The sequence below is a fragment of the Pantherophis guttatus genome, chromosome 15 (assembly GCF_059756535.1).
Source record: "Pantherophis guttatus breed Tessera chromosome 15, ASM5975653v1, whole genome shotgun sequence".
NCBI classification, from domain to species: domain Eukaryota; kingdom Metazoa; phylum Chordata; class Lepidosauria; order Squamata; family Colubridae; genus Pantherophis; species Pantherophis guttatus.
The window spans coordinates 10,836,465-10,857,474 of record NC_142077.1 but is presented as its reverse complement, the minus strand read 5'-3'; the positions used below and the strand labels follow the sequence as shown (position 1 = coordinate 10,857,474).

Genomic DNA, 21,010 nt, shown 5'->3' with positions numbered 1-21,010 from the left:
ACTTGCTTGCTCTAAAAGCACTTTTTTTTTGGAGAGGGGTAACACAGTGGGTTTCTGGTGGATAAAGTTACCTCTCATCCTTTCTGTGAGGAGTGAGTTAGGACGTGTGTGTGTGTGTGAGAGAGAGAAAGAGAGAGGGAGGGAGGAAGAGAGTGAGAGACTGACTGTCTTGTCTTTCTTTCTTTCTTTCTTTCTTTCTTTCTTTCTTTCTTTCTTTCTTTCTTTCTTTCTTTCTTTCTTTCTTTCTTTCTGCCTGCCTGCCTGCCTGCCTGCCTGCCTGCCTTCCTTCCTTCCTTCCTTCCTTCCTTCCTTCCTTCCTTCCTTCCTTCCTTCCTTCCTTCCTCTTTCTATCTTTCTGTCTTTCTTTCTTTCTTTCTGTCTGTCTGTCTTTCCTTTCTTTCCTTCTTTCTTTCCTTCCTTTCTTCTTCCTTCCTTCCTTCCTTCCTTCCTTCCTTCCTTCCTTCCTCTTTCTGTCTGCCTTTCTGTCTTCCTTCCTTCCTTCCTTCCTTCCTTCCTTCCTTCCTTCCTTCCTCTTTCTGTCTGTCTGTCTGTCTTTCTTTCCTTCCTTTCTTCTTCCTTCCTTCCTTCCTCTTTCTTTCTGTCTGTCTGTCTGCCTTTCTGTCTTCCTTCCTTCCTCTTTCTGTCTGTCTCTTTCTTTCTTTCTGTCTGCCTGTCTTCCTTTTTGTCTTTCTTTGCTTCCTTCTTTCCTTCTTTCCTTCTTTCCTTTTTTCTCTTTCCTTCCTTCCTTCCTTCCTTCCTTCCTTCCTTCCTTCCTTCCTTCCTTCCTTCCTTCCTTCCTTCCTTCCTTTCTGCCAGAACACATACACACAACCTTTTGCTACCTGCACCTCTCTACCTTGTTTTTGTTTTTTTACATAAACTTTTTTATTATTATTTTTTTTTTAAAAAACAAACATTTAAAACATCAATCAGTCCTCCCCTGTGACATCTCGGTGTTAAATTCTTCCGTTCATTTTATTCTTCCTGTACCAGCAGTTTCTTCTGTCTCAGTCATCTTCAAACCACTGTATGAATTGATTTACTATGGTCCTATTCTTACTGTCAGGTTTTTTTATACACGTTTATACAATTAATCATTTATATCTCTTTTGCAACCAACAGTAAAAATAATTCCATGTTTTAAAATATTCTGATTCTTCCCTATTGTGTCCAGTTACAAATGGGCATTCGTAACTAATAAATAAAGTAATAAATGCTTCAATAAGGAAAAGCAAATTATTTGGCACAAATTTTCAAATTCCTTTGAAAATAACAGATTTTAACATCGTCTCCATCGTCAAGATGCACCCAAGTACAGCCGAAACCGTTAAAAAGCCCAAGCGTACGCAGCTAATTAAAAGCTCCATAATCTACGGAGCTGGAAGCTTGGTTAAAATAAATCAATAAAAAAAATCTAGGAACAACAGAGCCACTGAGGCTAAGACGAAACGTGGAGGGTGTCCTCAATGCTGACAGATCATGGGGAAGAGGATTTCGTGGGGGGGAATCTTTCCTGTTTGCCCTTCCCTGTCCCGTCTCCGAATTTAATGGAAGACGCGCCAGAGGAGGGATTGCCCGCAAAATTCTGGGGTGGGAGCCCCATTTTCTTCGCTGCAGGCCTCCTTTCCTCCTCGCTTCTCGTCGGCTGGGTTGCTTTAATGCTTTTCTTCCCAGCCTCCCTCCCCTCTCCTCTTGCACACGCAAACCGGACCCTAGACCCCCTGCCCCAAGTAATCTGCACCGTGTCTGTTCTCCATGCCAATCCTGCAGCATCGGGTGGGGGGGACGGACGGGACTGTTTTGACGTGAGATGAAAATCATAGGGATTTTTTTCCCCACCCCTTCCTCCTTCCACAGGTCACCCTGGAGCAACAAATACGACCCCCCCTTGGAAGATGGCGCCATGCCTTCGGCTCGCCTGCGGAAGCTTGAGGTGGAGGCCAACAACGCCTTTGACCAGTACAGAGACTTGTACGTTGACTCCTTCTCTGGTGGGAGGGTGGGTTGGGGTGGCTGGTTAAAGGTGAGGGGCGATCCCCCTGTTCATTCTCTGAAACTTTTAGGGAGCGAGATATCCCCCCCCCCAAGAAAGAGGCCTCCCCTTCGTTATATGGCTGCTTATTTTCGCACTTCGCTGGGCTAAGAGTTCTGTAGGGAACTCAAGCCTTTCCCGAGGCGGCCATTCCAGTCCTTCCCCCCTCTCCTCCCCTCCCCACTCAGGGCACTGCAGACGAACCCGAGCCAAAACTTAAGCCAGTCTTAAGTTACAGGAAAGAACCTGCTGCCACAGGTATGGAATGTCTCGGGAGGAATATAAGCCGCCTTCTCCACCAGCTGCGATGGATGGAAGGCCATTTCCTATTCATCAAGGTTTAATCTCCCCCTTTGGCAAGCCCGCTTTTGAGGGAGGGGCTTTCTTTAAATGTGAATTAGAGGGAAGATTGACCGGGGGGGGGGATGGGGGGGGCAGGGCTTGAAGCTGTTTGCTTCCTTGACTGGGAGGGGGGGATGAATATTAGCTGGTGGTTTGTGCCTGTATCAGAGTGGGGTCCCGTCCCCCCCACCCTTTAAAGCACGGGGTTATCCTCAACCTACGACTACAATTGAGCCCAAGCAGTGGTGAGATTCAAATAATTTAACAACCGGTTCTCTGCCCTAATGATCAGCCGGCTGGGTGGGCGTGGCCATGGTGGGTGTGGCCAGGGGTGCGTGACACGCAGCACTCGGCCTCCTGCACCCCTCTGGGAGCAAAAATGGGCTGTGGGGGGGGGCGCACACACACACCCCAGCGCCCCATTTTGGGCCTAATAGGCCTCCCTGCACTTACCTGGGAGCCAAAACGGCGAACTGGCTGAATCCCACCACTGAGCCCAATGTTAAGCGAGATATTTGTTCGGCGAGCTTTGCCCCATTTTAAGACCTCTCTTGCCACAGTTGTTAAGCGAATCACTGCAGTTGTTAAATCTTAACAACAGGGTCGTTAAGGGAATCCGACCTCCCCCATTAACTCTGCTTCTCAGAAGGGAATCGCATGGCATGGCAAACCGTCATAAAGTACCATGCATGCCGGTGGCCGAGCTTCCAGATTTTGCCTCACGGGATCGTGGGGGGTCTGCCGCGGTCGTTAAGTGTGAAAAATGGTCATAAGTCACCTTTTTCCCCCACTGTTATGCGTCGTAACTTTGAAGGGTCACTAAACAAGCTATTGTGAGTCCAGGAGTATCTGTAGTGAATTGAGCTTCTCAATGGGAGACAGTGTGTAGCTGGTTTGATGTTCTCCAATCCCGGGGCCAAGGGAATTGGGTCACGTTTCCTTAGCCTCTTTTTCCTAATCACACACAGACACAACACACACACACACACACACACACACACACACACACACCAGCTGCATGGAACTACAACTCCCAGGAGCCCTTTGCTGTTGTCTTTGGGTTGCTGACTCTTGGGGCTCTTGTTGCTAATCCTTTACTTTTCTCTCTCTCTTTGGCCCCTTGAAGCTCTCCCAGTATTTTAGAGGATGAAATAAAAGACATTTTTTTAAAAAAATATTCTCTTCTATTTAAATTCTATTTACAGGGGGTGACATTTCACCCCCTTCCCCGAATCTATAGGAGCCAGCATTGTTGGGAATTTTTAATCATCCTCGATCTGATCGGTTCACTTGTGAAAACGAGATTAGTTCATGGCAAAACTGCAGTCAATTTACCTTTAAAAAAAAATTACGATGTGAAGAGTGAAGTGATAAATGTGAACAGTTCATTGCGCAGTTTTTGGGCACTCGTCCTGGAACATGAGGGCCGGCCGTTGCCAAAAAGGGAACTGGAGCAGAAATAAAAACCCGAGTTGCAGCATCGTTGAAACAACGACGCCGTCTTTCTGGAGGCAGCTGTGTTAAATAGGAAAGGCGCAACAGCCGTTCGCACAAAACCCCGTATCCATGTTTTGATCATGGATTTGGCCAAGGCCCGGAGACTTTAGGAACTACTTGTTGTTGTTGTTAGTTGCGAAGTCGTCTCCGACTCATCGCAACCCCATGGACAACATTCCTCCAGGCCTTCCTGTCCTCTGGAGTCCATTTAAGCTCACGCCAACTGCTTCGGTGACTCCATCCAGCCACCTCCTTCTCTGCCGTCCCCTTCTTCTTTTGCCCTTCATCGTTCCCAGCATTAGGCTCTTCTCCAGGGAGTCCTTCCTTCTCATAAGGTGGCCAAAGTATTTGGATTTCCTCTTTAGGATCTGACCTTCTAAAGAGCAGTCAGGGTTGATCTCCTCTAGGACTGACCAGTTGGATCGCCTTGCAGTCCAAGGGACTTGCAGGAGTCTTCTCCAGCACCAGAGTTCAAAGGCCTCCATTCTTTGACGCTTTTAGGGTAACCCCCATGTTCCCATGATCCCATAGATTACTTGGGTTCAGCCAGGCAAAGATTTCTGGCCCCTCTTTGTCGAATCCAGGAGAGGTTGCAATTTGGCCATCTTGGGGTGAAGACGTGTTCATGGGGAGCAGCCGTGTGCGTCTGGAGGAGCTTGGACTGGGGAGCTTCTCCAGGTCCCGTCCTGCCTTAGATTTTGTGTTGAGGGGGTCCGCGAAAGCGGTGGTCCAGTTGCAGAATGTAATTATTCCCGATTGTTTGAAGAAATGGGAAAGACCATAGATTAATCAGCCTTGGGCTTGGAGAGCATGACCGAGCTTTCACCATAAACTATCTAGCCTTGTTTCCCCGTCCCCGTCCCTGTTTTTAATTAGTTCCTCGTTTTATCGTACTCACAGTACAATAAAGATTTAAGACCACCCCTCTGGTCTTAAATCAGCTTTTGTTCATTCAGGACAACAACAACAACAACAAATCAGCAAAGCTTGCGAGCATCTCTTAGTTCATCAAAATGTACTTTTGGGGCTGAGTTTGGTAGGCCGAGCATCTCCTAGCCTGGCTTGATTGGGACACCAGGGGTGAAATCTACTTACCTTCCCTACTGGTTTGGAAGTGCATGAAGCAGAAGGGTTTGCGCATGTGCAGAGGATAAAAAACAGGTAACGACGACTGGGCAGGTGAGCAGAGCCTCGCGCTGCCGTTGCTACCAGTTCTCCGAACCACCCGCCGCCATTGCTACCGGTTCGGGTGAACTGGTTGGAACCGGTAGCATTTCACCCCTGGTGGACACCTATTCTAGAAGGTCCTTTGGAGACCTCTGCTTGGGTTGTCCCTAATGGTCTATGCTGGGCAAGGGCGTTGGTCACGGACCAGGCAGTCTTCTCAACCGTTGGTGGGTGGGTGGGTGAGGGAGGCAGAGATGGTTGGTTGGTTGGTTTTTGGTTGCTCCAGTTCTCCAGTAGACACTTGGTCAACTCTTACACTCTGGCAGGGGCTGCTGGGGATTGTAACTCCCCAAGGGAGGGAGGGAGGGATGTGGTGGATCAGTGGCTAAGACGCTGAGTATGTCGATCGAAAGGTCGGCAGTTCAACGGTTCGAATCCCGAGTGCCATGTAAGGGGGGTGAGCTCATGTGGCTTGTCTCAGCTTCTGCCTACCTAGCAGTTCGAAAGCACGTAAAAAAAAAAATTTAAGTAGAAAAACAGGGACCACCTTTGGTGGGAAGGTAACAGCGTTCCGTGCGCCTTTGGCGTTGAGTCACGCCGGCCACATGACCACGGAGACGTCTTCGGACAGCGCTGGCTCTTCGGCTTTGAAACGGAGATGAGCACCGCCCCCTAGAGTCGGGAACGACTAGCACATATGTGCAAGGGGAACCTTTACCTTTACCTTTAAGGAAGGGAGGAGGGCACAGGTTCCCTCTCTGATGCTTTAGCACGGACATCAAACCTTTTGGTTGGGTCTGAATTGACCAGCTGGGCCTGAATTGGTATGGTCAGCTTGGGATGCCTAGCCAAGCGTATACACTGGCTTCATTGCCCTTGGTCCAAGCCTCGTAAACCTTGGGACAATCCTTCCCCCCACCCCCTTTTGTCAGACCCAAGAACACACCATGGGGTTTGTAGTCCCAGCTCCCCATACAAAACTGCCGGGGGGGGCAGGTTTTTGAACCCTAAGGAAGCTCAGGTTGACCTTGTTTTCGCCCCCCCTCCCACCCCAGTCTCCCTTGGAAGCTTCTGGGACCTGTTTCCCAAGACATTTCAAGGCCTGGAACTTGGGGGGCAGGGACGTCCAGCTTTTTAAGACCTGTGGAGTTGCCCGGCTGGGGAATTCTGGGAGCTGAAGTCCACAAGTCTAAAAAGTCGCCAAGGTTGGATAGCCCTGCTGCAGGAGTTAATGGAGGGAGAGGCTGCGGTCCTTCTCCTCCTTCTCCTTCTCCTTCTCCTTCTCCTTCTCCTTCTCCTTCTCCTTCTCCTTCTCCTTCTCCTTCTCCTTCTCCTTCTCCTTCTCCTTCTTCTTCTTCTTCCTCTTCTTCCTTCTTCCTTCTTTCTTCCTTTTCCTTCTTCTTTCTTCTTTCTCCTCCTCCTCCTCCTCCTCCCAAATCTCCCGAAGCAGATCCACCCACTGAGGTCATTCTCCCCTGATCCCCGTGTTCATCCTGTGGCCCCAAGCCTTGACCCGACCAGTCCCCGGCTGCAAGGAGACCCCTTCAGAGCCCCTTGCCCAGTTTCCTGCCTCGGAACTGCTTGGCTTGCCGCCGTCGGGAAGATTCCATGTGAGGGTGGGGGGGGGAGAGAGGTGGGCAAAGGACCCTCACCTCTCCCCCCCCCCAACCTTGTGGCATCTGAATCCGCCTTTTGTTCTCTCGGGGTCGGCGTCCTCCCCAGCTGCCGGCCAGATGTGCAGTCTGGAAGCTTTTTACCTGGCACGGAAGGCCGTGCAAAGATCTCACCGGATTGGTATGTTTGCCTAGGGGCGGGCTTGCACCTGTAGTCAGGCTGGGAAGCATTTGTCAAGGGCCTGGCCAGGACCGTGGGCACCGTTTGTTGGGGGTGGGGGAGGATTTTGGTTGGCTTTAAGCTGCCGCAGGGAAGACGGTGAAGGAAAGAAAGGGTCTCTCAACCCCATCGCCATCAAAAGCCTCTTCTGTTTGGGCCGGATCAGTTCCTCCCCCTCTACAGACCTCCCCTTTGCCCAGTTCTCTCTCTCTCCGCTCCCCTCCCCAAAACACACCTTGCGCAGAGCCCAAAACGGTCGGCCTTCGACGGGAGTGTGTGTTTGTGGGGAGGGGAAGCCCCATTACTCGCGCTGCGTGTGGCTAAGAACCGCGGGATGGCAGCGGGGGTGTTTTTCCTGGCCGCCTGCATCCCCCCCCACCCCGCCCCGGGTGCGTGAGGCCAGAGCCGGCGTCAGCCACAGGCCAGGTGGAAACAGCATGTTCGTCTTTAAAATAATATTAATCCTAGATTGGAGTCGCTCGGGGTACAAAAGGCCGGCCGAGTGTTTCCATGTGTGCGGTTGCTTGTTCTGGCGCGGGCTTTTCCCGGGCGGCGCTCTCTGCGGTCTCGCACAACCTTTTAGCACATCCGTAAAATATACCCACAAAAAGCCTTTATGTCAAAAAAAAAAAAAAACAACCTCGGGAAGTGTGTAAAAATCAGAATTCCTCCCCACTCGGCTCGTTTCTGGTCATTCAGGGTTAAGGGGACAGAAGTTGGGGGACAGGGACGGGGACAACAACGATGTAGAGCTCCCGTGATACTTATCCCCGCCTTTTCCGTCTGATTAACAATTCATCTCTTGGCCCTGCTGGTGAAATTATAATTGGAGGGAAGAAGTACGGGCAGTTCCTCGACATACAACGGTCCAGTTGGTGACGGTTCAAACTTACAACGGCACTGAAAGAAGGGACTTGGGACCGTTGTTTCACATTTATGACCGTCGAAGCGTTCTCCCAGGGTCGCACGTTTTACATTCAGATGCTTGACAGCTGACTGTCAATTTACAACGGCCGCAGTGCTTCCCCTCCCGAGTCACGTGATCCCCTCTTGTGACCTCCCGGCAAACAAAGTCCACGGGGGGAGCCCGATTCACTTAACGACTGTGTGACTGACTTACCAATTGCAGCGATTTGCTTCGCCGCTGTGAAGCGAAAGGAGGTTGCAAAACGGTGGCAAAAGCTTGTGTGACAAATCTCTCGCTTCACGTCAGAAATGTTAGGCTCGATTGTGGTCATTAAGCCGGGGACTAGCTGTATTAGCAGTCAGATGTCTGTGGGTTTTTTTTTTTCTCCTGAATTAGGCACGGACAACTTGGTTGCTTTGGAGTGCAGAAGGCAACGCCCAGCTCCCTCTTCCCATGGGGAGGTCCAAGGTCTTATCAGCCGTGTTCCGGCTGGAGGGTCCGGTGTGCTCGGAGAAGCCCCTTTCCGGTCCCAGAAAATCAAGATATCAGGGGTTAGGGTTAGACCCGTGATGGTGGACCTGTGGCACAGCTGGCACTCGTAGCCATATCAGTGGGCACGCAAGCTCAACTCCGGCGCGCATGCGTGCGCTGACCAGCTGATTTTCGGGTCTTCTGGACCCACCAGAAGTAGGGAAACAGGTTGTTTCCTGCCTCCGGAGGACCTCGGGGGTGGTGGTGGGGAAGGCCCATGTTTCTCTCTCACCCGGCTCCAGAGCCTTTCTAGTAGTCTGGGGAGGACGAAAACAGCCTTCCACACACTGCCTGGAAGTCCTCCGGAGGCCCATTTGCCAACTTCCGGTAGGACTGGAAAGCCCGTTTTTTGCTGTCCCCAGCCTCCAGAGCCTCTCTAGGAGTCTGGGGAGGGTGAAAACAGCCTCCCCCTCCCCCCGGAGGTCCTCCGGAGGTCGAAAACGGCCCTTTTGCCATCTTTTGGTAGGACAACTGGCCATTTCTGGCCTCTGGAGGGCCTCTTGGGGGTGGGGAGGCAGTTTTCGCCCTCCCCAGACTCCTAGAGAGGCTCTGAAGCCAGGTGAGAGGGAAAAACGGGCCTACCGGGCCATCGCGTGCCGGGAGCCGGGGTGTGTGTGTCGCATAGAATTATGGGTGTGGGCACGTGCATGCGACCCCTCCACGCCCCCCCCCTCCTGGCATGCAACGGCAAAAAAGTTAGCCATCACTGTGTTAGACTGACCGTCCCTCAAAGCAGGTTAAAGAACCATCCCCATCTCTGTAGCTCGGTTGCAACTCCTAGATTTCAACCTGCTCTTGAGTAGAGCCATAGCAATAACAGCCCTTAGACTTACAGACCGCTTCACAGGGTTTCACAGCCCTCTCTAAGCGGTTTACAAATGTGAAGCTCTTGCCCTCAACAACCTGGGTCCACATTTTGCCCACCTCGGAAGGACGGAAGGCTGAGTCAACCTTGAGCCCGTCAGGATCGAGCTGCCAGCAGTGGGCAAGAGCCAGCCTTCAATGCTGCGTTCTAACCACTGCGCCAGCACAGCTCTTTAAATGCCGGGCACTCAAGGTTATTCCCCTGAGCATCGCGGCTCCTTTAGTTACTCGAGCCAGCCCACTGCCAACACGTGGGAGAGAGAGCCGCCACACCCGTTATCAGGTTTGCCACGTTGAATTTTGCCTCTGCTAGGAGGACTCATCTGGGTGGGTGAACCTTGAGCCGGTCAGGATCGAACTGCTGGCAGTGGGGCAGAGTTTAGCGGCTGTTCATCGGACTCGGCGGGGTTTCACCCAGGTTGGAGTTGCAACCCTGTCTTGGCGCCAGTGGTGGGTTTCAAAAATTTTCGCTACCAGTTCAGTGGGTGTGGCTAGGTGGCATGTGACTGAGTGGGTGTGACCAACAACGGCACTCACGCCCTTACCCACTCAGTCACATGAACCCCCCTCTTGCCACGCCCACAGGAAAAGGTAGGAAACTTTTTGGAATTTCCACCTATCTACACCCGTCCTCCCTTTGCCAGTTGTTCCCATTTCCCCTCCTTTAGCAGCCCTGGCCTTAGCCCCGCTTCCTCCCCCCTCCCCCACCTCTTTGTTTCGGCTGCTTATCTTCCACGGCGGTTAGTCCAGAGTCCGGAAGGCAAGCTGACCGGAGTTTTCGGCAGACCCCAGCCAGCCGCCGCTGCTGGAAAGGGGCTGGCAAAGAAGTGGCGGCTGGCCGCAGGCCGCCAAAAAGTACCGGAGGTCATGAAAAAAGCTTCTGCCGTTGCCGCCATGTTCTTCGCACATGTGCCTCCCATTGGACTTGCAAGGCAATGGGATGCGTGTGCGCGAAAGACATGGTGGCGATGAACACGGCAGGCAGGGAGACTGAGAGGTGACTGGGAGACCGGTTCAGCGACCTTGGCCAATTTTCCGCCAACGGTTCGTGCGAACCGGCTGAATACCGTCTCCGGTTGGCGCAGAGAAATTGCCGTTTTCTTCTCCTGCGGAGACTTGAGGGTGGCGTATTTGGCCCTTTCTGTTCTTCCCCGGGGCAAATTTCTATTCTAAACCAAAACGCCAAAATCAGGTCGGATTAAAATTGGAAGGCAGACCTTCCTTAAAGGGAGGTGGCATATAGCAGATGGTAGATCTCGAAGGAGAAGATCCCGGAGGGCTAGAAATTTGTTTGCAAGTAAGGGGAACGGAGAGGTTTTGGTTTGGGAGAGACCAAAACGTGTCGCCCAGTATGGCGCACTTGGGCTCCTGCGCCCCGTCACCCCCACACGGTCCCTGCCTGACCTTCCCGCTTCCTGGAATTGCCTCCTCCCGTTCTCTCTCCCCCCCCCCGCCCAGGCAGGCGGAAGTGGTGGGGTCAATCTCTGCCTTTTGTTTTGGCTGCAGGTATTTCGAAGGGGGTGTTTCCTCCGTGTACCTCTGGGATCTGGATCATGGCTTTGCCGGGGTGATTCTAATCAAGAAAGCGGGCGACGGATCCAAGAAGATCAAAGGGTGCTGGGACTCCATCCACGTGGTAGAAGTCCAGGTAGAGCCCGGCCTCTCCCTCTCCCTCCCTCCCTCTTTCACTCTCCCTCCCCCTCCCTCTCTCTCTCCCTCTTTCTTTCTCTCCCTCTCCTCTCCATTCCTCTCCTTCCCTCCCTCCCTCTCCCTCCCCCTTTCTTTCTCTCCCTCTGTCTCTCTCCCTCTCTCTTCCATTCCTCTCCTTCTCTCTCCCTCCCCCTTCCCTCTCCCCTCTCTCTCCTTTTCCCTCTCCTCTTCTCCCTCTTTCTTCCTCTCCCTCTCCCTTCCATTCCTCTCCCTCCCCCTCCTTCTCCATCCTCCTCCTGTCCCTTTCTCTTTCTTTCTCTCCCTCTCTCCTCCATTCCTCTCCCTCCTCTCCCCCCCTCTCCTTCTCCCCTCTCCCTCCCCCTCTCTCCTTCTCCCTCCTCCTTTCCCTCTTTCTTTTTCTCCCTCCTTCCCTCCCTCTCTCTCTCTCCCTCCCTTTCTCTCTCTCCCTCCCTCCTCCCTCCTCTCTCCTTCCCCCTTTCCCTCCCCCTCCCCCTCCCCCTCTCTCCTTCTCCCTCCTCCTCTCCCTCTTTCTTTCTCTCCATTCCTCTCCCTCCTTCCCTCCCTCTCTCTCCCTACCTCCCCCTTTCTCTCCCTCTCTTTCTCTCTTTCCCTCCCTCCTCTCTCTCCCTCTCCCTCTCTCTCTCTGGGGTGGGGGGGAAAGACAGATGATCCCTGCGCAGAGTAGGAGAAGAGAGGCAAACCTAGTTAGATTCCAGGCAGACCCACAAGCAACAGGCGCTCAGCCAAACCATGGGATATTATGGTAGCCTGGTGGACTTAATTCCGTGTCTCCCCCCCACCAAAAAACCCAGCACCTTCCCCCCCCCTTTCCTCTCAGTATGGGAAAAGGGCCCACATTAAGCATTGTGAAAACCTCCCTTTCTGGACGGGAGGCTGCAGAAATAGAAGTGAATCCCCGCCCCCCCCACCAGTGTCTGGTTGCTCCCCAATGAGAGGGGGCAGAGGGCTGCCTCGGTGGGACAGGGGTACTTTGGTGAGCATGGCAGAAAAATCTGGCCCCTGGAGACGTTCCGAGGGAGGAGCAGATATGTGTGCGCACTCACAAGCATTTTCTTTTCCCCCCCCCACCCCCAGGAGAAGTCCAGTGGCCGTACTGCCCACTACAAGCTGACCTCTACGGTGATGCTGTGGCTGCAGACGAATAAGACCGGCTCGGGCACCATGAACCTCGGAGGCAGCCTTACCAGACAGGTACCTGCCCCCCACCCCCGTACCCTGTTTTCCCGAAAATAAAACATCTCCTGATAATAAGCCCAATCGGGCTTTTGAGTGCATGCGCTAAAATAAGCCTCCCCCCCCGAAAATAAGCCCTCCCCGAAAATATTTAAACGCAGAGCTGGAAATCAGGTAAGACGGCAAGAGGAGCCCCATAAGGCCCAGCTCTTATTTCGGGGTTTAAAAAAAATATAAGACGGGGTCTTATTTTGGGGGAAACACGGTAGTTTCTGCTCAGCCTCTGCATGGAGGCGAGTAGTTTCCTCCACCACCCCCTGCCTGCCCCCCCCACCCCAGGTTTCGTCCTGGACCTCCCCAAGCAGCCTGTGAAGGTAATGACCGGTCCCTCCCCCAGAGAAGGAGCCGATGCCTCTCAAATTTGGGTCAAATTCCTGGGATTGGAAGATTAAAAATAAAATAAAAATGAAAATGAAAACCTTCCTTTCCTCCTTCCCTCCCTCAAACAGCTGTTGCACTTCTGTAATCTTCCCCCATCTTCCCCCACCCCTCGTCAGCCACCTCTCAACAGCGTTTTAACAATATCGTCTCTCTCACCATCTTCAATCTGCAGCGGGTCTTTCTCCACCCCCCCCACCCCCATCCCTTACAACCCCTTCTGGCGAGGGAGGGAAGGAACGACACTGCACGCCCTTAAGTTTCTCCACCACCACCGCAGTTCAGAAGTTGGGGACACCTGCGCCCTGTTGTTGGGGGCGCGGGGCGGGTGGGAAGGCGCCCAGCTCTTTGCTGAACATCTGGCCTTGAGCCGAGAGCACCAGGCAGGCTCTGCGGAAGGTGGAGAAAATGCCCCAAGGACGAGACAGGAGAACCTTCTGGAGGGCCCCCCCAAACTCTTCCTGTCTCACTCCCCACACCGCCCACACCCAGTGAAACAAAGGTCCTTAATTTCCCTCCCTCCCTCTCCCCCCCTTTTGTGTGTTTTATAAAACAAAAAAAACCAACTGGGGCAGCTAATTGGAGCTGGCACCCAGCCACCAGCAGGCTATTGCTTGCCTGGAAGGCACGCTGATGAAATTACATGCCCTGTCAGGCCCTGTCCATGCGATGCAGGCTTTCAGCTCTCCCCCCCCCCCTTCCAAGGAGACCCCCGTGTCTCAGGAACATTCCTTGCATGACCTTTGTGGGAAGAGGGCGGCAGAGAGGGAATCTCTGCTCCATCCTGGTCTGCTGTCACTCACTATCCCCCCCCATCTCCTTGTCTCGGCCCAGAAGGCTGCTGGGCACCTCAAACTTGTCCCATGTGTGGGTTGGGATGACTGACAGTTTTCCTACTGGTGGGGCCCAGCCTCCTTTCTGCTGACCCCTTGGCAGGTGAGGCTCTGCAGGTGAGGCTCTTCTTCCTCCTCCTCCTCAGCTTTTTCCTTCCTTTCTTCCCAGATGGAAAAAGACGAGACGGTGAGCGATTCCTCTCCGCATATAGCCAATATTGGCCGTCTGGTTGAGGTAAGGCCCTCCTGATGGAGGGGGGGACCTTTTTAACACCCCCTCTCCCCCCCCCAGACCGTGGGATCAGGAAATGGGGTGAAGGCCCCCCCTTTATTTTATTTATTTATTTTATTATTCATATTTCTATGCCGCCCACTCTCCGAGGACTCTGGCCGGCTTATACCAAAGACAGTATACTAAAGAGCATATTGCCCCCTAACAATCTGGGTCCTCATTTTACCCACCTCGGAAGGATGGAAGGCTGAGTCATCCTTGAGCCGGTGAGATTTGATCCGCTGATCTGCTGAACTAGCAGTCAGCTGAAGTAGCTGCAGTACTGCACCCTAACCACTGCACCACCTCAGCTCTTTATAAGAGCTTGGCTCCTAACCTTTGACCTTCGTGTTTTGCTTGTGGGCAACTAGCAGCCGAAGAGCCCAGTCAGGTTGAAACTACGTCTTGGGTTCACACCCCAATTCTAGGCCCTCTCTGGGGCATCTAAACAGTAATACCTTCACCCCTGCTTTTGCAGAATTCATTGCTGACTGGCTGGCAGGCCAGAGGAGGTGCCCACCTCTATGGGGCCAGGTGGGAGAGAGAGAGGGGGCATAGAGATCGTAGTGCTCTTGTTTTGACCTCCCTCTCCCTGCCACTTTACCCAAGTGCATAGAGAAGGAAACGTGGAGGTGTGCCACTAAACATCGGAGAAGATCCATTCATAAAATACCGTATTTTTTGTAGTATAAGACGCACCTTTTCCCCCCTAAAAGGGGGTGAAAATTTAGGTGCGTCTTATACACCAAATGTAGCCCCGCCCACCCACTGCCCCCCCACCCTTTGGCCTCTGCCTCGCAGCAGTTACCTCCTTGCAAGCAAACAGCAAGAAAAAACAGCTCCTTTCAGCTTCAGCACAGCCTCATTAGCACAAGTTGATTGGATCGGCCTCCCGACTCTCAGCTGTTTTGCGCAGGGCTCTGCTGCTTGCTACAAAGAGGTAAATTGCTGGGAGCAGATTTTTTTTTTCCTTCTACTAATCAAGCTATGCTGAAAACGAAACAAAGTAAAGCAAGCTGTTTGCTGTTTGCTGCAATGAGGCAAAATTGCACAGAGGCAGAGGGAGATTTCTTTTTCTTCTTTTCCTCACCCAAAAAGGTAGGTGCGTCTTATACTCCGAAAAATACGGTATACAGGAGACGGGGGGTGGGGGGAAGCAGCTTTTTCGTACCCTGGGCTTAAAACCCCTCCTTTTAATGTATCTCAAAAGTCTCCTCATTGCTTGTCTGACACTTGCGATCTCCCCCAGATGCAAAAGACGCGGTTTGGGGGTAAAGATTCCCCCTCACACATAGTGCTAGTCGTTCCTAACTCTAGGGGGGCGGTGCTCATCTCTGTTTCAAAGCCGAAGAGCCAGCGCTGTCCGAAGATGTCTCCGTGGTCATGTGGCCAGCATGATTCAATGCCAAAGGCGCACGGAACGCTCTTACCTTCCCACCAAAGGTGGTCCCTATTTAGCTACTTGCATTCTTTTTAGGTGCTTTCGAACTGCCAGGTTGGCAGAAGCTGGGACAAGTCACGGGAGCTCACCCCGTTATATGCAGCACTAGGGATTCGAACCGCCAAACTGCTGACTTTTCGATCGACAAGCTCAGCTTCTTAGCCACTGAGCCACCGCGTCCCTATTTCGGGAGTACAAGTTCCTAAAACGTGAAGCTTTTGAAACCAAATGATAAGCAAAACTGGCAATCTTGCCCTTGCTGGGGGAGGTACAGAGGCTGCCCACGATCCGTCCTGGATGATAAGAAATTTGGGCAGCTGCCCTCGAAATGTACTCCAGGGCAACCAGCTTGGAAACGGCCTTTGTTTTTTGCGGCTGCCTGCTGCCTCCTGGCGGCCGAGATCCCACCTGACTGTTTTTTTGTTTTGTTTTGTTTTTTAATAAATTTGATTTATATGCCGCCCTTCTCCGGAGACTCAGGGCGGCTTACAATGTGCTCAGCAATAGCCTTCATCTTTTTGTATATTTATACAAAGTCAGCTTATTGCCCCCACAAACTGGGTCCTCAATTTACCTACCTTAGAAAGGATGGAAGGCTGAGTCAACCTTGAGCCTGGCGAGATTCGAACTTAAAGTAATTGCAGACAGCTGGTGTTAATCACAGTGCTATCAGTCTGCTGAGCCACCAGACCGAGTATTTATTTGCGACCATCCTGGCCTGGAGGAGGACAATCTTAAAAGGGAGGATGGGAGAATAGGAATTGGATTAAAAATTCACATTAAAAAAATAGGTAAAGGGTAAAAGAGCAGTCCCGAAAAAGTAAAAATCAGAAATGAAAGTTAAAAGATGAATGAAAAATGATGGGAAAGGACTGTACATGTAAATGTGTTTATGAGAAATAAAAATAAAAGAACTTAAAAAAAAAAAATAGGAAGGATAGAAGAATAGGCCGCATGGAAGAGCCTTTGGAGTTGATGCTCCAGTTGGGAGTTGTCTTCAGTATGGAGGGTCCACTTAAGCAGATGCTTTCCATGGGCCTTTCCATAAGAGACCGGAAGGCCAGCGGGGTCTCTTTGGGGTGACTAAAGTTATGGGCAGCTTCTCTCTCCTTGGGCTGGTCTAATGTTTCTCCCTTCCTCCCACCCTGGGGTGGACTTCAAAACATTTAGGAAGGGGTTCTCTGCTGGGTTGCTGGGTGGGTGTGGCCGTGGCGGGCGTGGCCTAGTTGGCCTCCTGCACCACGGTGGAGGGTGGGGGGCGTTTTTGCCCTTCCCAGACTTCGGATGCTTTTTTTGAGCCTCCACGAGGGTGAAAATGGCCTCCCCAGGCTCCGGAGGCCCTCTGAAGGCTGGAAACGGGCTCGTTTCCTGATCTTTCGGTAGGCCCATTTTTCGCCTTCCCTGAGCCTCCGTGCACGCTCTACACTTACTTGCACCCAAAACTGGCTGCGTAGTGATTCTTGGGAGGTGCAGGGTGACTCCTGGGAGGGGTATGGTAGGCGGGGCCAGCCAGGAGTGGGATTTGCGGGGGGGGGTCTCTGAATTGCAGTCAGCAGCCATTAGTCATTACAATGACTCAGCAGTACAATTACTCAGCATTACATCTTAGAGTTAAAGAATACATTTAAAGTAATAGAACACATATATTGCCTGGACAACTTGTTAGATTTATACCATATCCTAAGACACAGAATCTTAACTAGAGGTTCTCCCGAACCCCCAGCAGCCCACCCCTGCTCCCGCCTCTCCCTAAAACCACAGGGGATGACCGTGAGTTCTCTCTCTCTTTCTCTCTCTCTCTCTTCCCTTCTAGGACATGGAGAATAAAATCAGAAGTACGCTGAATGAGATTTATTTTGGAAAGACAAAGGACATTGTCAACGGGCTGAGGTAACAATGGATGCGCTGCGGTGCTGCGGTCGTATTTATATATGCATATATATATATATATATATTTGTCGGAAAGGGTCTACGGCACGGGGGTGTCAAACACAAGGCCCGGGGGCCTGGATCCAGCCCGCGGGGGTGCTTAGATCTGGCCCGTGGGGGCTACTGTGGAAATAGCGAAGGACCGGCCTGCAGTGCCTCTGCCAGCCCCCCCCCCCCCCCCCCGAGCTCCATTTTTGCTGGCAGAGGATCGCAGCAGGCCGTCGCAGCTGAAAACAGAGCTCGGGAGTCCGTTTTGGCTGGCAGAGCGCTAGGGCCCCCAACACAAGTGACATGATGGCCACGCCCACTCCGGCCTCCCAAGGACAAACTCAACCCTGATGCGGCCCTCAATGAAATCGAGTTCGAAACCGCCTGGTCTAGGGTCTCCTTCCTGGGGCAGGGGCTGGGCTTCGAAGACCTCCAGGGGTTCCTCCCAACTCTGCTATTCTGTTAAATTTATCACCTCCTGCCCCAGAAGAAGAGCCCTGGCAGATTAGCCGACCGCCTGCCTTCTGTTACGCCTTTCCGCCTTTCTCCAATCAGTTCTGCCATTGCTTTGGCCGATTCAGAAGATGGGGCTGGATCGTCCTTATCAATCAGCCAGGAAGGGCCTATTTTGAGGAGGTTGGAAAGGCTGCCTCAAGAGTCCGCCGAAATCTTCTCTCTCCTTTTTTTTCAAAACTTGGACCCCATCGCCCACAGCAGAGGTGCCCTGCCGTGCCTGATGGTGCTGTTGCTGCTGCTGCCGGCCTTTGGCGCCCGCTTCCTCCAGTTAAACCTGCTGGAGCCAGAGGATGGGTTTGCCGGTTTGCCGGGAACCGATTTTTAAGCATTGGAAGAAAAGGCTCCCGGCTTCCTTTCCTTCCTCTCCCTCCCTCCCTCCCTCTCTCTCTCTCTCCCTCCCTCTCCCTCTCTCTCTCTCTCTCTCTCTCTCTCTCTCTCTCTCTCTCTCTCTCTCTCTCTCTCTCTCTCTCGCTTTCTTTTGTCTGCGAAATCTGTGGATTTCGGCACTGAGAGACTCCCAACTTCTCCCTTCCCTTCCCACGTCTGTTCTCGACCCCCGGTCCCCTCTGCCTTCCTTCCTTCCTTCGTTTTTTTTTTCTCTCTGCCAACTTGTCTGACCCTTTTCTCTCCTTCCTCGGCTTCCCTCTTCCGTCTCCGCCCAGATCAATTGACGCTATTCCCGACAACCAAAAATATAAGCAGTTGCAGAGGGAGCTCTCCCAGGTTCTGACCCAGCGGCAGATGTACATTCAGCCAGATAACTAAACCAGCGAAGGTACACCCACCCGCATCCTGTCTTCTCCCCCCCCTCCTCCCACCAATGCTGAAATTGGCTTACAGGGCACCTTGGCACTAAAACACCACTTACCTGGACTGAGAGCATTATCCGCATGAGAGACTTCGGCCTTCACGCCAACTAACCCCTAATTCTCGCCAAATCCCGTTGTTGTTGTTATTTTTTTAAGGAAGGGGATGGAGGAAGCCTCCTTGATAACTTTTCAGTTTGCTCTCCTTGCCTTGCCGTGTGGAGTTCCTTGTGCTTGAGAATGCGACAGCCCTGGGTCGTCTGTGTGCGCGGGTGTGGTTTTGCGAGTGATTTCACCCCTGGAACTGTTGTGGCCCACCAGCAGGGCTGGCAGCAGATCCGGACAGTGAGGAGGTTGGGGAAGGCTCTGACGAGAGCTCTGCGTCAGAGGCAGAGAGGGGGCCAGGGCCGTATGCCAGCTATCAGCTGCCTTCAGAGTCAGACATCAGTGAGGCAGAGGAACAGCTGGAGCCTGTTCCCAGTGTGCACATGCCCAGAGTTGCCAGACGAAGGGAACAGCTGAAGAACAAGGGGCGACTCAGGAGTAAAGCCACAGGTGGACGATGAAGGGCCACTCCCAGAGAGAATAAAAGAGGAGCAACAGGGGAGTGGAGTTTGCAGGAGACAATTAGTTCATTCCTGCATTCTTGCCAATGAAAGATATCGGCCTGGCCACCCTCCAAGCCTGATAAAGGTCGGTCATTGTTAACAATCTCGAAAGACGGTGGGAGAGGACAGACTTTTTGCTGTCAATTCAATAAAAGGGATTTTATCGGGACGAGGGCTCGGCTTGGTGCTGCTGGGGAAGCCTAGGTCAGAACAGGAATAACAACAAAAATCACACCCACCCACCCCTCACCCTCGACCAGGCTGCCGTGTACAGATAGTCCTCGTTTAACGACCGCTCGGAGTTACGACGGACCTTCCACAGACACTTCCACTCCCTTTCTCAATGCTACTAACAATGCGCTGGAGGTCAGCAACCGGGGATCCGGTTTTACGAATTGTGGGGGAAGCGCTACGTGACGTGTCGGAGGTGCTGTTTGAAGAGGGGGGGGAAGGGGAAATTCGCCGGAAGCCGCCGCTGCCCTCCGTGCCCCACCCCCCAGCCCCCTTTTCTCCTCCTAACCCCCTTGCCTCTTTTTCTCCCAACAGGTCTGTGCAGACGTTTGCGGACAAATCGAAGCAGGAAGCTCTGAAGAACGACCTGGTGGAGGCATTGAAGAGAAAACAGCAAAGTTAGAAACCAGCGTCTCCCCCTGTGAGGATGCTAACAAGACACACGCCATGCATTCATTAGCGCGAACCCCCCCCCCCCCAGCCCCCAAATTTCTTAGGAATCTTCTCTCTCTTTCCCCCAACCCCCCTCTCCCCCCCTTGGCATCCTCCTCCCCTCGGCCGCCTCCCTGTTATTTTCATTTCCTGCGTACAATATTCTTCCACTCGTAAGATAAATAAAAATAAATTCTCCGTTTTTTCCCCCCATCACCACCCCAAATAAAAGTTGTATAAACCCTTTTTTGGGGGGGGCGGGGCAGGGGGGGGAAGCTCTCTCTAGCAGCTTAATTTCCACCGTCTTATTGCCACAGCCTTGCAAAAACGGTATTTTACGTTGAGAAACCTCGGAGATTTGTGTCCTTCCCTTCCCTTTTGGGACCCTCTTTTCTCCTCCCCCCAAACCCCCTTTTCCCCATCTTCTTGGGCCTTACGTTTATCCGCATATTTCCACCGATCATGGTTTTTTTTTTTTCTTTGATTCTTGGTGCGACCCTCCCCGGCTTCCCCACCGCTCTCCCTATATTTTGTTATATTGGTGTAAAAAATGTACAAGAAACGAAAAACAAAACAAAAAAAACCTTTATTAAATAACCATGGTTTGTGAAAGAAGGAAGAAAAAAAAAACATCGTGGAAAATGTGTTTGGTGTATGTTTGGGAGAAAAGTTGAGAAAGGAGGACGGGGGTGAGTGGGATGTGGGAGAGGGGGTCTCCCTCCCTCATCCTTAAGAGATCTGCGAAAAGCTGGCAAAGAGTCAACCCCCCCCCCCCCCGGTCCTGCTTTCCATCCGAGAGGCTGCGGTGTGATGCTTTTGACTCGTTCTTGATTTCTTACGGGAATGCGAAAGACTGGTTATTATTATTTTTTTTTTAAATATGTAATGCTTCAAATTGGAATCTACATCTCTTTTACTTGAGCCTCCATTACTTAAAACAGAAAAAAAAATAAAATCTTTAAAAAACGTAAGAAAGCCTTGGACGCCGGGTCTGTTTCTGATTCCTTCTCTTGTCCTTTTCCCCAACTCTCAAGGGTCCGGCCTTTTGATTGGCAGGGGTCCCGATTGGCAGATCGCAGCTTCGAGTGTGCGGGCGGGCTGGGCTCTGTGCTTCCGGTGAAATGCTCTTATTAACAGAAATGGCATTGCGTCGTCTTGAGTGTCTTGTCTGACGGTTGGGAATAATTTGATGGTTCAGACTAAAGACGGATAACAGTTGGCAAATGTGCCCCTTTGAGTCACGAGTTCCTTGGTCCTTCATGGGCCCCCCCTACCTGCTGGCAGCCAGCAGAGTCAGACAGTGAGGAAGTTGGGGAGGAACGTGGGCCAGTCCTGGAGCCTGGGGAAGGCTTGGACGAGGGCTCTGCGTCGGAGGCAGAGAGGAGGCCAAGGCCATCTGGTAGTACTTTGCTGCCTCTGGAGTCTCCGGAGTCTGACAGCGAGGCAGAAGAACAGCGTGAGCCTGTTCCCAGTGTGCAT

The 21,010-nt window shown here is 52.3% G+C and overlaps 1 protein-coding gene across 4 annotated transcripts in view; it reads left to right on the top strand.

Annotated features, from left to right (window-relative positions):
- The window catches only part of CAPZB (capping actin protein of muscle Z-line subunit beta), a 65,091-nt gene extending 44,585 nt beyond the window's left edge, over positions 1-20,506 (top strand). For 2 of the 4 annotated variants that reach the window (XM_087879120.1, XM_087879118.1), the window contains exons 4-10: positions 1,858-1,971; positions 10,680-10,821; positions 11,940-12,056; positions 13,479-13,544; positions 16,835-16,911; positions 18,117-18,229; positions 19,415-20,506. In XM_087879120.1, the coding sequence (XP_087735246.1) occupies positions 1,858-1,971; positions 10,680-10,821; positions 11,940-12,056; positions 13,479-13,544; positions 16,835-16,911; positions 18,117-18,219 (619 nt within the window). In that variant the 3' untranslated portion in view covers positions 18,220-18,229; positions 19,415-20,506. The remainder of the gene's footprint in view (positions 1-1,857; positions 1,972-10,679; positions 10,822-11,939; positions 12,057-13,478; positions 13,545-16,834; positions 16,912-18,116; positions 18,230-19,414) is intronic. The other 2 variants (XM_087879121.1, XM_087879119.1) reach the window with 1 other exon arrangement.
- Positions 20,507-21,010: the final 504 nt, after the last annotated feature.